Here is a 17,167-nt window from a genome sequence, read left to right as displayed (position 1 = left end):
CTATTTATACATTATTTAAATTGTTAAATCTTGGTAGATTAAACAAATAGAAGAAACATTTAAAAAATGAAGTCTTCATCTGTTTTAGGCTTGGGTTCTGGGGGTTTGATTTCTCAGTAGAGTTTTCATGTAATTGTTGTTCTGAACTGAGGAATTGCTGTCACCTGTTAAGATTCTGACTAGGTTTTTATTTAATGGTTTTGGGTCATTAAATGTTTTTAAAATCTGTACAAACTTTCATTTCACAAAGATAATTCTATTACAACTCTTTAACGGCTGCTGTTGACTCTTCAACTATGTTGCTTATAAATGTTTCAAGATTTCAAAATTATACCTATGCCTATTTTAGCCATACTATATATTACAACAAGAAAAACATATATTAAAAGACAAAAATTAAAATTAGGATTCACACTGTTACCAATTTCAATTTAAAATCTCCTTGATCATGACCCTGAAATCCATTAAGTGATGTTGTCTGAAAGAATTACTTCCCATTAACATTCAGGGTCTGGATAAACAACACAGGAAAAAAAAATCTTGGCTCCTGATTGAGTTAAAAGGGAAATGACATGACATGAATCATTAGATTTGGACAGGATGTGGAAAAGAACTTTTCCAGGAGTATTAATAGCATGTCTCTGAGTTAGAAAGCAGGCAGGTGTCAGGGAAAGAAAGGGAAAGCTACAGAGAATGTTGGGATGAAGAAACTTCCAATGAGAGGGAAGTGTATATGGGGAACATGAGCAAAGCCAGTGGGACAAGGCTTTCAGCAGACTTGAGAAAACTTGCACATTTTAGTGACTGATTCTCCTGCAACCAACTGGAAAATAACCAGGAGAGTGCATACTACCATTATATACATATATAGATATATTGTGGAGACCATATTCTTTGAAATTTTTCTAAGAGAATTTTGGGGCACTCCAGACTTGCAGTATTTCACCTGGAAGGTGGTAAGACCCTAGTCCAAAACTTAATAACTTCTGGAATAAACAGCAATTGCAATAAAACAAGAGAATTTTCAAATGGGGGAATTTTTCAAGGGAAGTAATAGAGCATCAGTGAATGAATTCTATTTGTTTGATGTGCTAAACAAATTATCAGGGCTTACTAGGAGTTCTCCAGGCCCAGGGAATATCTCTTGTGACATGAAAATAGAGGTGACACATGTCACAAACCAAAAACTGCTGAAATGGAGACCTCAGAATCTATTAAAAGGTGACAGATGAAAAGTATATTGCACACTCATACGATTGTGGATAAAGAAGAGCTGAGTCAGCTCAGAGGTTTTTGTAAATTGAAAATTCCAGTTTTATATACATATTAGTCACTGAATTGAGCAAGATACCATATTTATATAATATTTTAATGAGGAATAATGTTATTTTATAATAAATGTATTTACTTACAGAGTATGGTGCAAAAATGACATGGTCACTATTATTAAAAAACGTTATCCTCTCTGCATATTTTCAGCAGACTTTGAATAGGGTATGTCTTGTCATTTGAATACATCTAAAATTATCTTTCTATTGCATTTAGAAAAAGCAATAACAGCAACAGTGAATCAACATGTAGCAGCACGGTAATGTAATTTTCTGGAGCATAACCATTAGGGAAAAAAAAGAAAAAAAAAGAAAAAGAAAAAAGTCCCAAACCACTGAGGAGCACCAGAGACATTTACCTGACAGCTCGGATGGCTGTCTTGAATGTGGGGATCATATCTTCCATAGGGAAATCACTACTGTCACCTCTGTCTTCTGCCATGGGTTCCCCTGTTCCTGCATCTGCAAAGCAGGTCAAAAAACCAGCTGTGTCAACATCTGAGCACACAGTATTTAGAGGGATGACTGTGTAACTAAAGCACTACTTAAAGGAAGTGCAATTTAGTAAAGAAACACCTCTTACGTGTTCTTCTTCCACTGGTCAGCTCTTGAAAGAGATTTAATAGTTATGGGACACCTCTAAGAAACATTATTTGAGGGATCTCCTCTCAGATTCCAGCATTTCTGAAACACTGGGAACTTTTCTTCCTTTACAATGGATCTTTGCTCAAATTATTTTACATAAAGGCTAAAACAGGTAGAAGCCACAGGCCAAGTTCTCATTTCACTTTCACTGCTTGGAGCTCAGTACTTTTGTGACAGAGAATATCAAGTTCCAAGTGTGGACACCCAGACTACACTCACAGTAGTATCTCCAGCATGCACTAATGCCAGCTGGCACAATAAAGGAGAAACTGTTATTTAAAGACCATTTGGATGCCATAAGCAGCAAGAGGAAAATATGTGCTCAGGGAAGCTGAGAGGAAAAATGCCCTAAAATGTTTCCTGGACACCCAATGGAAATCTGCTGAGGGGCAGAGGTTCTAGTGAGAGAGTGAGGGAATCAGACATTGACTCTAAAACAAGGTTTTATGAGATGACAATGAGGAGATATTTAGGATGCCTGGACACAGGCTAGTGCAGGTCTGGATGCAGTCTAGGAGTGAGCTACATGATGGCATGTGTTTTTTGTGGGTCATAGATCCGCTGACCAGTTTGCCCCCTCTTCCTGGGTCCCATAGGCTGACTACAACACTGGCTGTATTCCATTTCAATTGCTGTTTTTATGGAGGGCTCTTGCCTTATTTCAAGCACCATGTTGCCTGGACTCCAGTATTCATTTCCTTGATCCAAATGCATCATGTAAAACCAGGTACCAGACACTCTTGGTCCAGAAAGTCACAAACATTCAACAGAAGATGCAGAGGAACAAAGTAAAATGGGGAGAGCAAGGGATGCATAGAAACAAATCAAACACAGATGGGCTACCTTCTGAGCTTTGCCAAAAGGCGTACGCTTTCATTCGGAATGCAGTGCGAAAACGCTCCTTATTATTCAAGACAACATTCTTAGGCTCTTTTGAAGGACTTTCTTCAATGGCATCTACATTCAGAGGGGTAAATAGCTTTCCTTTAGTATTGGTACCACGAACCCGATCCAAGAGACCCAGCTTTTGGCTACAAAATAAGCAAAAGTAATCATTTTCCTCCTTTGTACACTATTAACTTGTTTTCATGATGCTTTAAGTATATAATGGGCAAATAAATTTTGTATACAAGGACACTGTTGGGGTGACCATAATAAATCAATGTCTTTGTAAGGCACAGTTAAGCTCCTCAGATAATTAAAGTCATTTTATGAGCATTTTTTTTTGTATCAATGTTGAAAATGTTACCAGAGGGTTTTTCTATCCTCTTCATGTAAGGTATCACAGTATTTCAGCTCACGTAGCATGCCTGAAGCACTAGTTTTATTATTAAGGCCAGAAATACCTCCTGCCATGGGCAGGGACACCTTCCACTAGACCAGGTTGCTCAAAACCATCTAGCCTGGCCTTGAACACTTTCAAGGATGGAGCATCCACAACTTCTCTGGGCAACCTGTGCCAGTGCCTCACCACCCTCACAGTGAAGAATTTCTTCTTAATGTCTAGTCTAAATCTGCCCTCTTTCAGTTTGAAGCCATTCCCCATTGTCCTGTCACTACATGTCCTTCTTAAAAGTCTCTCTCCTGCTTTCTTGCCATGCCCCTTTAGGTACTGGAAAGTGCTGTAAGGTCTGCCTAGAGCCTTCTCCTATCCAAACAAAACAACCCCAACTCTCTCAGTGTTTTATTCATAGACGAGCTGTGCATAGTTAGGCATAAAAGAAAGTCAGATGTGCTGTGAACAAAAATTAGCAGCAAAATTCTGCCAAGGCATTGCCAGTCAATGACTGGCTACATGGCAGGGCAGGCTGCCCTGCTCTGTCCACCATTCGCTTTCAGTCAGCTCACACTACACCAAGAATTGAGGTGAACTATGTGAGCTGTAGTGAAGGAGCATATTTTATTCCTCTGGTAGTTTCTTGCACTGTCCTCTTAGAGATTTACTGCCCAAAGAAATTTGCCCTTCAGTGACAACATATAGCTAGAATTTCATCTACCTGCCATTTTACTGAAGTTACTCACCCTGACAGACTGATGACTGCAACCATCTAAAAGGCAATCACTAATACTACCAAGAAGAGCAACAGAAAAGAAATTTGCTAGTGAGTATACCAGCTTATATATGTTCTGAACATTTTTTAGGTGACAGATGGTATAAATATTTGATTTGCTTCTTCAGTTGAATGCTCAAATATCTGTTAATTGCACCTTTGTATTAAAAAGAAAAGAAAACACAACAAGGCAGGGCTAAGCCATGGGAGGAAAGCCTACCTTTTGGCCTGCCTTTTAACACATTGCTGGGTGCTGCAGTGTGGGACAGCTCTATGGAGAGGGGAATTGTGCACACATGATAGGAGACTGTTCTACGTGGGACACCAGGTCAAACAGGCTGAGTGTGGAGAGAAAAGAAGTCATCACAGCTGGCATTTTTCTGAGGTGGAGCAGAGTTGAAGGATGAACAGGCATGGTTACCAGAATAAAGAGTTAATAGGTATTGAGTAAGGGATCTGTGCAGTTGGCTCAGCTGGAGCCACTAAACCTGCTGGAAGGAGAGGCAAGTGTGGGGAGTGTCCACCGTGCAAAGACAGAGTAGACAAAGATGGAGACTTGGCTGCCGACCTTGCAACTGTGAAAGGACCTATTTTTATCTCAGAGCTCTGTCTGTTGCAGTATTCCACCACAATGGAAGTTGTTAGGAAATTCCTCTCAAAATGATAAAGGAAAGACTTAAAGACACATGTAATGATATCACATCTTTCCTAAGAGTGCTGAATCTAGTCAAAATATTGTAATTTACAGCATAAAAAATTCCTACCTGATCTGAGGATTGAACATTACAGCTGTTGCAAGTTTTTGGGTTGTTTTCTTTTTTACATTAATTACATTTCTTTTTTACATTACATCTCTGCTACCTGTTTCAGATATATCTTTGACCCAGGAAGTAATGAAATATGGGCTTCCCTCTCACAACAGATGCAAGCACCAAACCCTAGGGTAGGAAGGTTTTTCAGCCCTTCTGAATTTTTTGTTGATATGAGAATACTTGTGAATGCAACTTGTGCAGCCCAGTACATTCAGACACTTGTCCTGTCATTGTATGTATGAAGTGCACATATCTGTGCAAGCGTGGAAGTAGCAACTAAGAAAGACTTGTATATGGAGACACAAAATTAGTCCTGATATAGTAGCATTTCCAGGAGATAAAAGCATGGATTTGAGTGAAGAATTAGAACAGTTTAAGTGAATGATATCAGTATTACTCAGACTTTGCCCTACTTGTAATTTCCTGAGGGATTCATGGCAAGAAGGGAAGATACACAGAGTGCAGAGAAATGCACAGAGGAAAAATCAGGGATTAATTCATTCTTTGTAGAAAAATATGAGATGTTACTTGTTGACAACCGTGACAAAATACATTTTGGGAAGTCTTATGTCTGTTTTAAAAATTATTTCCATAGTTCTTGCTTTTGGGTTGGAATCTTGATCTGATTGGCTTACCAAGGTGCTCTAAATGGTGAATGCAGAGTCCTAACAAGTGTTTTGTATTTTGCTAAGTTAAGGAGAAAACTCTTTTCTGCATCATTTTTACTTCTCTGTTTCAGAGGCCACGTTTGAGAGCAGCATTGCCTTAAAAGGCAGATGTCCTAACTGAGTTGCATCATTTCTTTATATAAAGAAAAAAGAGCACTTAGGCAAGCGTGGGATGGTGGTGATCTTTTTGACAGAAGGAAGCTGTAAAAGAAGCTACAAGAAGGAAGAAATTGAAGCAGTTTTAGAATGAGATCTCTTCAGTGATAATAAAATAAATAAAGACATTTGTCCCCAGGTCTGAAAAAAAATGTGTGTGCAAAAGGCTTTTTGTGGAAATCAGCTTTTTCCTGGGGCGGGGATTAACAGGTCACCAATGACAGACAATTCATAGATGAATCTCAAATGAAAGGAAGAGTGTAGTCCACCCATTCTTCAGGATTTTAAGTTTCCGTGTCTTGGATCAAGAACTTCTGGAGTGATCTTCCATTATGAGAAGGATTAAATCTACCAATGAAACTCAGATGATTTCAGGTGATGAGGTAATTTCCCCAAAGGCAAGAAGAGGTCACATACCACACATGGGCTTCTAGCAACATATTAAATGTCACAAGATTTGAGTTAGCAACACTACAGAGAAGCTCTCAAGAGAAGAATATGTTTAAGGCACAGAACCTGAAAGATGAAGAAGCAGAAAAATAGATGAGACAGAAAATTGGTTTTGTTTATAGAAAGCAGTTTAATATTGTATTAGAAGAAAATACTTGTCTTTACATGTGTCCTCTGACTCTCTCTCCAGACACTTGCTTAGTCCTTCAAAATGCAGACCCAAATGTCTCAAAATTCCCCCCTTAAAACTCCTGTGATAACTGCCTTCCTTACCAAAATACAAAGAGCCATAAAGTGCCTCTTGAGGCTCCGTAGGGATCAGACCAGAAGAAAAATGGTCAGTGAATGATGCAAAGTATCCAAAACATTTTCAATATAAGATCAAAATATATGCAAGATATGAAGTAATCTCTGTCATGGAGCTAGATAAGAAGATTGACCAAAATTTGATATTGTCCTCATAGATCAAAAGAAATCACAATATTTCTCTGCATTCAGCATAAAACTCTACTTATTTGCAGTGACATTTTCCACTGTTTTGTTTTGTTTTGTTTGTTTGGGTTTTTTTTTGTGGGGTGGGATTTAAGATAAATAGTATGAACCAAAAGCATTTCCAAATTCTCTTTCCAGGGAGTTTCTCAACTATCCCCACAGATAAGTGTCAGTTTAGGAAGAAACTATTCTCTCAACACTGTTGCTCTAACATCTCAGGTTTAGGAGCCACAACTCACATGATCTGTTTTAAGCTGTTAAAAATGTTAAACTTCTTGTATAAGATTAATCCCTTGATCTATTTCTGTAATCAGTGGGGAGTTAGCAATCCTAACCAGTGAGTGGGAAGACAGCAGTTCAGCTTGGGATGACTTTACACTTGGGGAACTTGGCTTTTGTTATTGACTACAGAAAGATCTAGATCAGAGGTCATTTAAAAAGTGGGTCTCTAGTCTAAGTTAAAGTTACCTGAGCTGAAGCCCTCCTGATTAACTGAATCTTCATGATTAACCCTTAAAGTAACATTCAGATTCGTAACAATATGTTTATGCAATAAATACAGACAATTGTGTTCATAGCCAGGCAGCCAGAGCAGTAGAATCATTAGAAAATAATTCATCAGCTTCACATAAAAAATACAACAGTATGTTGTATACAAAAGAACCCAAAACAAAACCCAAGCTTCTTTTCAGATAATGACTAGCTGTCATCAGGAAAATAATGGACTTCATTCTCATTCTCATTTCCAAGCCATGAAATCTGGATCTGCTGGGGTTTTTGTTTTCATTGATCTTTTTAAAAAGACTTAGGAAACATTTGTTCTCATGACACAATGTCCCTCATGAAAGCAGCATGCGCATGGCTCAGTCCCAGGGTGTGACGCATGCGCAGATCACATCACCCTCCAGGAGAGTGGCTAGCACAGTGGTTCCCACCCACAGCCTCACGGACTGCTGCCTATCTTTTTCAGAATCCTCTTACTGATATGTGCCATTCTTCCTCCCCTTGGAACAGTGGTCCCATTTCATTTACATTCAATAAAATGGGATTCCCAATGTCCAATACAGTTCCAGGAACTGGGGATATTCAAATGCATCCCAATGTTGTAAAACAGGATATTTTCTGTGACTACCTTTGATACATTGCAATTGCTTGTCTTGCATGCTATTCCATCCTCCCCCTCATTGGTTCCAAAACATTTATGTTTGAAATGGGGACCCAGGATTAGAAGTCCTTAACTCTGTAGTAGACACAGATCACCATAAAGGGAGGAAAGTGGAAACAGCACAGACAATTTCTTTCTACCCAAGGAAAAATTCAACTCTCAAATTCTTGCTCCCCAAGAGCAGTGGAAGTGATTTTGGACCACCTGACAGATTAATTTGGTGGCTGGATATACAAGAGATGGCTGGCTTCTGCAGCGTGTTTTACCCTTGCTCAGAAAAAAGAGTGGGAACCACTGAACTAGAAATACTTTTCCAGAAACAGTCATGCAAAGAGACAATGCAGTTACATCCCATCATGCAAGCCAGATACTCTCCTCTCTCTCCTCTGACTAGTATCGGAATTTCATAAACAAATGGTACATGTATGAGGAGAAAAATAATAAATTACTGCTAACAGAATCAAACAGCCCCCTGCCATGTATTTACCACTTTCACCTAACAAGAAGTAACAGTAATCAGGAAATTTTTCCACATTTTTCACACGTTAGCTGGTCACTGCATTCAGTTGGTCTCAAGCAATTGGAAGCAAAAGGTAGTCGTGTTTACTCCAATATTTTTGTGCCCTCTCACCTGAGCTTACATGGATGAACTTAGCTTTGGAAAAGCAAACATTCTGAATCACATTTCCATAAGTATTTCACTTTGAACTCTCCCTAATAGAAATTAGCACACAACTAATGTTATGAGGACAGACATGAATCCTGCAGTGAACATGGTCACCTGATCTCACAGAGTCTGTGAGCTTTCTTAAGACAAAACAAAGAACATGCTGAACCTCCAAGGTACTTCTGAACTTTGGCCAGTCAGCTTTCCCTTTCACTGAGTAACATCTTTTTCTTCAGAGAGGATCTCAACAAAACAGTCTCAAAAGAATTGCCTGCAACTTCTTGACAACTGAAGTCTTCACTTTTCACCCTGAATCTTGATGTCTAAATGTGCCAGTTTCTAATGTCTGAGGAGGAAACATCCCTTTTAAGTCAATGAATTTCCACACTCTCTGGTGGTGTATCTCCTCATTGATATTTGGGTGGGGGAAGACTCTAAATCCAAACTCAGCTACCACTCAAGATATCTGCCCAGAAATGTGAACACAAGTCCTAATGTGGGCTCAGCTTTAACGACCATCAGACAGAAAAAGAGTCCTTGTGCATACTAAAGGCCTTTGCTTAGCCCCTTTTCTTATCCACACTTTCTAAAGTGATTGAAATGGGTAAAAATAAACCATGTCACATAAATCTATGGAAAGAATAATCCAAATCCAATTCGTTGTCAAAACAGGATGGATGTTTTCCACCAGTGCATGTAGCCATTGTAGGTAAAAACTATATGGATGTTGACCCACTTTTTGCTTCGAAGTGCACATATCTCCATATATGAATCACTAGAAAGCAAATCAAACTGCAAAATCAATGTCTTCTGGTATTTTGCATGGGCCAATGAAAGCTGTAGAACTTCACTAGCTCTCCAAAAGTCGAAGAGCTCCAGCTGGAAAAGCTGAGTTGTGTGTTGATGATTTCATGTTTGTGGAATGAAGTGGGAATGAGAACAACAAGCTAAAGTTGAATGACAGCAAAGTATTTGTGTGGGACAGGATAAAATGCTTGACAATGCAGTCAAAATATTATTTCTAATGATGTTTCTTTCATATTTCTGAAATGACACAAATTATTTCTATGTCTCTTTGCAGGAAGATAAAATTCTTGCCCCTCATCTTAGGTCACAGTTCAGCGATATATTTAAGCATGTCAGACTTTATTCAGATCACCAAAACCATCCACTTATTTTCCATTTGCTGAACCAGAACCTGCAAATATACATGCAAAGATGTTCTTTCAGTGAACTCAAATTCAAAGTAACTTGCATGAATTTGTGTTGGCAGGGTTGGAACTACATAAGCAACAGTGTTTAGCTCTTACAATATTTTTTTTACAGTAAATTTCAAAATTATTTGCAGAGTAGGTTAGTATCATTCCCATTCTATGGAAACAGAGAAAAGCACTTCTTTCTAAGCATATCATTGGGAAAGCCAGGATTATATCCCATGTTTTCTGAACAGCAGAACAATTAACTATTTGCAAGGTCATGCAACTTTCTTTTTATGCTTAATAACTTTTCAGTCTTTTTGCCCCTTAATTTTGATGGTGGTTAGGCCAACCACTGTGGTAAAAACAGAAGTGCAGGCAGAGAATGGCATGCAAGACATATGAAAAGAATAAGGCTTAACTGTTACTTGAATGTATATACCTAAGTTTTCTTGTGAGGCTTGATCCAAAGAATGACTCCCTACTAAACATGACATTACTGTAAAGTGAAGAAAAGTTATTAAGATGAGACATTAATGTTTACCCATGAAAAGCTCTATGAAAAAAAATGGGAACAGCCTTTCATTTGTAGTTAATGTTGTGTGGAGCTCAGAGTGGCTTTTTTCTTTTTCCTGTTTTGGGCAGATGTATCAAGATGAAATGCTGACAGTGAAAGTTTACACGTTGCAAAATATGGCTTTATTTTCGTTTTGTTGTTAGCATTGACAATAGAAAAATGCACCACATTTTGTGAATTCTTTCATGCTCACACAATAGGAAGGTCTGCTACTGATTATGCCACTTAAAAAAAAATAAAATCAACATTCCAAAGGCAGAAAAATATTTTTCTTGTGGAGATAAGGAAACAGGGATAAATTACTTTTCTGCAATCACATAATAATAATACTAGGAATGAACATGCTCTCCTGATGTCTAGTAATACAGCTGGACAATGAGGATTAGGAACAGGACACTAGGAGAAAGTTCAAAATTCTTCATTAAAATGCCTGTACATACAAGTACTGAAGTTTTGACACTAGTCAAAATCAGTGGAACAGCTGTAACAACAGCACTGAAAAACTCGGCCCAATATTCACTCCTCAAACTTTGACATAAAATGTTGGTTCAGAATAAACAATATATCCATCAAGCAAAGGAACGCATGAAGTGTAGGTCAGGCTTCCAAATGTTTGCTGAATGATTTGCTGCACTTCAGCAGAAATGAGCATTTGTATCTCTTTCTCATAAATCTTCCTCCCTGAGAGTTGAACAGATGAAAAGGCTTTTCAATTCTGGCAGAAGAGCAATTGCTACCTGAGATTTCATGGGACTGGTGGATTTAGGCCCAGATTAAGGAAATAAAAACTAGAGGCACCTCTGGCATAAAGTCAGTAAACTCCCCACCAGTGAGACACAGACACCATAGTCCATGTTCCTCCTGGTATGGGGGACTACACAGAGCCTATAGAAAAACTGCTGTTTCTTAACAGAGCTGCATCATATGTACCACTTTCCTTCATATGTACCACTTTTCTTCACTGCTTACAGGACCCAGTCTAGCTCCAGGGCAGTTCAATGTCCTGTTCATCATATCTTATACCTTCACAGTTTTGGTTTAAAGGGAGCTTCTACAAAGCCTTGAGGGAGCTGCTGCCAAACCTCAATTGGTTTTCTACTATGACAAGTCCTTCCCTGCAGCCTTGCCTTGAGATGCAACTTCTGAAATGGCCTTTTCCACTCTGTTGTGTCCTCTGTGTTTTTTCCCAAATGGTCTAAGAACCAGGAGCTTTATGTAGCTGTGTCTTTTTCATAATGCCAGTTCCTGCTTCCAAGGGGAGATCCTAGAAGGATCTGTCAGTGTTCAACTCTAGAACTGTGGAGTTCCCAAAGAGCTTTCACACCAGTTAACAGAAATCCTGCCACTTAAAGTGCTTCAAATCCTCAAATTTTGACACAGCTAGGCATAATTTTTAGTTTCTTAAAAGCTTCTTTGAAATCTTTGGACCAATTCTTCTGTCTCCTTTATCAACCACTGATTAGACAACACCATTTATAACTACAGCAGCTTCCCCATTAGGTAGTTAACTGATAAAAGAACTGGAGACTGAGGGCCTTTATGGGCTGTTCTCTCCAGCAGTACCACATTCCCTTATTGCTCATTTATTTCGGTACAGCCAAAGCACAAACTGCAGTGGAGTATGAGTAATACATTCTATACTAAATCACTGTAGGAGGAAGATGATTTTTTTCCTTTTTTTTCTTTTTAAATTATCTGATCGGTAAATAAGAATTTTATGAGAGATAGGAGGTGGGACTGTCAAAACAATCAGATTTTATGGCTCAGTCCCAGTTCTACTGAAGTCAGTGGATGCTCCCACAAGTACCATCATTTGTCTCTTTACCCGGAGGGTTTCCAATGCCTTTAATTGAATGCTTCATTCCATAAACACATTCCTGCTAACAGGAGGGCTCCAAGGCAGGTTTACTGATGATTTTGCTGGAGGTTATTACATATGTAAAAACATAAAAGCAAGACATATCCAGCTAGAATGAGGGGCCTTGGGATTATAGTTTTAAAGATTTTGAGTTGTGAGTCATAGTTTTCCATTTTTAATTCAGTGTGGCAACATAAAATGATTTCTACTGGTCTAAAGCTACAGTAACTCAGAAGCTACTCCATGAACTGTTCAGCTGCTGCAGGTGCAGGAGCTTCTCTAGGGGGGCTGTGAGCAACAGGAAACTGCAGCAACTATTCACTCACCTAATTTTAATCTGCTGCTGCATCTGAGTCAGAGCATTTTGACTCAAGGTATGGATTTACATATTCAAAAGAATTTCAGCTCCTAAGCTCTCTCCTACATACTAAAGACCAAAATTTAGCTGTTGCCAACACTGCAGATGGGTAAAATCTCCAGATATCTACATTAATGATTGCTTAGCCTGTGCAGTGACATGGATGGAGAGCACTTAAGGATCACAAACTAGGTAGCTCTCACCCAGGTAGTCTTTGAAGAGGAGCAGGTTAGCTCATGATTATGGTGGCAAGAGGGAGAAGACAATCTTTCCCAATAATTTGTCACTACAACATTTGCCTGTATTGTAAGAAAACTTGGGATAACTTTTCCTTTTCCGTTAAAGGAGGTTTGAACCCCAAAAATTCAGAGAAATGCAAGTGTTGCCTTTTTTTCAACTTCCTTTATTGGAGCTATCCTGTGTTGCATGAAATGCTTAAAAAACAAACAAACAAAAAAAAAGAGAATTTTTCATCAGGTCAGGGACAGGAACTCGGGCCTGACCTCTGGCTAACAGTTTTCAAATATTAGTACAATTCTTGTTCCTTTTGTTTGCACTGTAAATGGGGATAGAAATGGAACTAGCTTCAGCACGAGCCTGTGGAATATTTATCCTCTAATTGCTATTGAATTTCATTGTGGGCGATCCATTGATAGCAGTTTAGCTTAAAGTTTTGACTTAGAATTACTGCATGTGCATTTGACTCTTTGACTCAGCTGAAGAGGTTTATAAATATATCCTTCCGACCTGAGATCTTGCAGGTTGACTGACAATGACTGCTCTGTTGCAGCTTTCAGTGTCTGACCAGTATTAGGATTGATGACTCCTTCATTCTCTTTGCTTGTAAATTCCCTGGTGTGATGGGGAACTTTCACATTTTTTTCAGCAGGGGTGAAACCAAAGCCTCAAACTTAATACAGCTTTTATAGTACTGCCAGAGAGATTGACTATCCTTCTGTTCCATCTTAAGACATCCATCTTGGTATTTATTGTCAAGAAGTCTTTGCACATGGTGAATCAACACAGACTTGATTCATTACACCACAACATTGCTCTGTGCAAGACTGTGGAGCAACAAGAAGAAGCAGAACTTTAAATTCCCCCCAGACCAGCCTGGATGCTGACTCCTGGCTCTATGGCACTGATCAGGAGAAATTTAGACCATGATTAATCATAACAAACAATAAAGCTGTTTACAGACAACCAGCAAGCAACACTGTACAATTAGCATTTTAGCTGTGTTGTTAAATTGGGAAAAAAGCAAGCAGTTAGGAAATGGATTGGTTAATAATTTTTTTTATGGCTATCTATGGTATTAGTAGCACGTTTTGGTTAACAGCTAACAAATCCACAACGAACTATTTAATTTGCATCCTCCAATAACTGTATGAAAACATATAAAATAATGGCAGCTACATACCTCGCAGTACCATCCAACTGCTCTTTCCTTTTATAGAAGAGAAGAAGCATTACAAGAAAGCAATGACAGAAGAATCACATAATAAATTCAGCAATTTTTTTAGACATAAATTACTAATCTACTGCTAATAGTTTATACCTCTTTTGTTCTGTGACAATAGCTGAAAGTAGAATAAAAGCTACATTTTCAACTAGCCACAAAGCAAAGAAAGTGTTATAGATTCCTGAAACCAATCTCTGCTGCTTAGATTGGCAATCCAGTCTTTGGTGAGAAGGGATCTCCCCTGCCCTTTCTCCCAGGACCTTATTTGCAAAACAGCTATTAGATTTCAGGTTGTGTTCAATGAACAAGCTTGAAGTCACAGTAATGAGTCTAGACTCCTCACACATCTGAGAATTATTACCTGAAAAAAAAAAAAGCCTGAGGTCCAGAAACCCTCTAGAAATTACTCTATAATGGAAAATATGGAAATAGAGAAATAGTGAGAAGGAATAAAGAAAAGCATAGAAATGTACTGAGCCTTAATTAAATACTTATGGTGGGTTTATCTTTAGAGATTCCCTTTTTGCAGTATTGTGAAATCGATCCTAAAGAAATATATTGTGAATAAAACAAAGAGATAGCATTTGCAATTTGCACTTGGTGAAGGTAGGAGCCTGAAACATTTCAAGTCAGTTTTGAGCAACAGCTGGAGCTGCATTACTAGTGTAGTGAACACAACTTCCATGTGGAGAGCTCTGTTAGAGCTGAGCACAGGCTTAAGGGCACTTTTTTCCAGAAGGAGAAACAACAGCAAGTCCAGAATGAAAGCTTAAAATATTCACTTGGATAAGCAATTTCCATTATTAGAAGCTGATAGACTATAGCTAAAAGTCTTGTCTTTCATAGGGCCATAAAGGTTTTTAAACAACATTTTAAAATGTTAAGACCTGAATGTGAGAAAGGTCCTCTTTGACAGGCAAGGAAAGTGAGGATCAAACAGTCTCACAGTTGTAAACATATGAGCACTATGTCTGAATGTCTTTATACATAGAATGTTGTCCTCTGAACTCAGAAGTGGTGACTGAAATAAAACCACAACGACAGAAGTTTCGTCTTCCTCAGAACAGTTTTCTGGAAACCTACAAAAGCCTCATTGATATGCACAAAGATTGTGTTTCCTGTCCTGATTGATACTTCACAGAAAATGATGGTGGAGAGGTGGACAATGCACTTACCTGAAAAATGGAAATGATACAATTGATTCATAAAACCTCCAGGTAGCAACCAAATCAATCCTGTTGGGGTTAGTAGCATAGTATCTCCAGGCAGCCTGAATTACAAGGGAGAGGAAACAGTGAGTGTTATCAAGGCAAAGCTGTTCCCCATGCTGACTACAGCCAAACTGTTTCAAAGAACACAATGGTGCACCTGAGCAACTATTTAGAAATTATTTAATAATAAGCCATACCAAATGAATGTTACTGTATGGCACATCTGTTGACAGTGGATTATGATCTGGGAGGGCTGTTAAAGGAGACAGAACATAGAGAGAACCACCAACATCAACATGATATTACATTAGACTAAACTAGTTTTATTCTCCTGTCTAGTATGTCTAAAAGAGCTTCAAGCACTGCTGGACTTGTCCAGTAATTCTGGAAGTGCTTAAGACAGTTCATTACCTAGTGTATCACCAGAGGACATTGTGCTGAGCAATCTTCTATTTCAGCATTTAGCTCCAATCAAAATTCTCAAAAAAACAATTTTTAATCACATATGTCAGAACCACTGTACCTAAACAAACTACCTGCTAAGTGAAGATGTTTTCATTTAAAAGGTCAGTTCCATTTACAATTCATGCCTGAAGCCCCTTCTCTTTACTAAAGAGTGTTTTAATGAGAACAGCATAATATGCCGTTGTCTGCTTATCCTGAGGACTGGTTTGGTCCTGGACAGACCTGAGCACCAACACTTCCATTTGATATCACAGAAACTTTATCTGTTCCTCTGTGAAAATGCTGCCACTTTTCTTCACTGCCATCAGCATGTTCTCCATACGTAGTAGGGGTAACTCCTGTAAAATTTGCCAGCACCAAGACTAGTGATTTTAAGCTTAATTTCCTGAATTAATAACAAAGGCCATAACTCAAGACCAGATGAGCTAAGGACCCTCTTCCCACTGACTCTTCAGATCATTCATGATATAGCAGAAGATCCAGAGTGCGTTTTTTATTTTTTAAAAACCACACATGCTATTTATTTGCCCTGATTGAAACAGTCACTATCTATTGTATTACTTCTATTGCTGTTTTCACATCAATAACAATATAACTTTGCAGATAAAAACATCTCTCAAGGGAATGGACAAAACCTGGATTTTGGAAAGAAGACATTTTTGACAGCCTGTTTTCTGTGATTTTGTGGCACTGATACAGAAGCTGGTTGGTTTCCAGAACCTAGGAGATGAGACCCTTTCTCTAAAGACATTGTTCTTCTGAAAGATATTCTGGAAGTTGAACAATTCCTCAAAAACTGCAAGGACCTCTGGATTATCTAGCTCAGTGTGAAAAAACTTCCAAACACAGCCTCTCACATTCTGAAATGGGAAACAAAAATCTGGGCAGGGGGGAATTGGTGGCCCTTTTTAACATGATGCAGCAGTCTTCATACACAACACTTTTCCAAGAGGTGAGTGGCTGCAAACCTGGATGAGTTCAGCTGCCGGCTTTCTTCTTTTCTCAAAGTGTTTTTGACGATGTTGCTCCTGAACCTTCAGTGCCAGCCCTGAGCCCAAAATGCCCTGAAAACACAGAGTGATGTAAGACTTTAGATATTTCTCACTTAGAAAAAAAATGGATTCATGATGAGAGAAAACAAGTCTGTTTGGGGGAGACTGTGCAGTACAGCATTTCTTTTCTGCTGCTCCACTCATGGGACAGGAGGTTTCCATGATGCTCTCAAGGACCACAGACCACATCAAATCATTTTAAGGTCCTTAAGAGGCTTTTTGAATGTCTATTGCCTTTCCAATCTGGAGGTATCCAGGTGGTGTATTACTTTCCACTCAGAGTAGAGTGAAACTGTACTTGTGTGATACAAGAGCTATGCTAAATCATAGTCTGGATTTGGGTGTGCAGCACTTGCCATCCCCTGGGAAATTCTTTCCAAGTCCTGATCTAAAGGAAAAATATCCTAAAATCTGGGCTTGGGCCAGATTCTGTTGTTATTCAGCCCATCTGACTCAGATCTTGTCTCATTCTCACCTAAGGACTTTCCAGACAAGGGAAATATCAGGCTGGGTAAGATGGGCCCAATTCTAATTATTAAAACAATAGGCCCTAA

The 17,167-nt window shown here is 38.7% G+C and overlaps 1 protein-coding gene across 1 annotated transcript in view; it reads right to left on the bottom strand.

The window, feature by feature from the left end:
- Nucleotides 1-17,167, bottom strand: part of KCNQ3 (potassium voltage-gated channel subfamily Q member 3) — a 200,667-nt gene that overhangs the window by 11,422 nt on the left and 172,078 nt on the right. Inside the window, exons 7-11 of the mRNA XM_071553824.1 lie at nucleotides 16,530-16,625; nucleotides 15,061-15,155; nucleotides 13,844-13,870; nucleotides 2,817-3,004; nucleotides 1,688-1,790 (exon numbers count right to left, since the gene is read on the bottom strand). Coding sequence (XP_071409925.1) covers nucleotides 1,688-1,790; nucleotides 2,817-3,004; nucleotides 13,844-13,870; nucleotides 15,061-15,155; nucleotides 16,530-16,625 — 509 coding nt within the window. The remainder of the gene's footprint in view (nucleotides 1-1,687; nucleotides 1,791-2,816; nucleotides 3,005-13,843; nucleotides 13,871-15,060; nucleotides 15,156-16,529; nucleotides 16,626-17,167) is intronic.

The sequence above is a fragment of the Pithys albifrons genome, chromosome 4, assembly GCF_047495875.1.
Source record: "Pithys albifrons albifrons isolate INPA30051 chromosome 4, PitAlb_v1, whole genome shotgun sequence".
In the NCBI taxonomy this organism is placed as follows: domain Eukaryota; kingdom Metazoa; phylum Chordata; class Aves; order Passeriformes; family Thamnophilidae; genus Pithys; species Pithys albifrons.
This window is presented reverse-complemented; position numbering and strand designations above follow the sequence as displayed.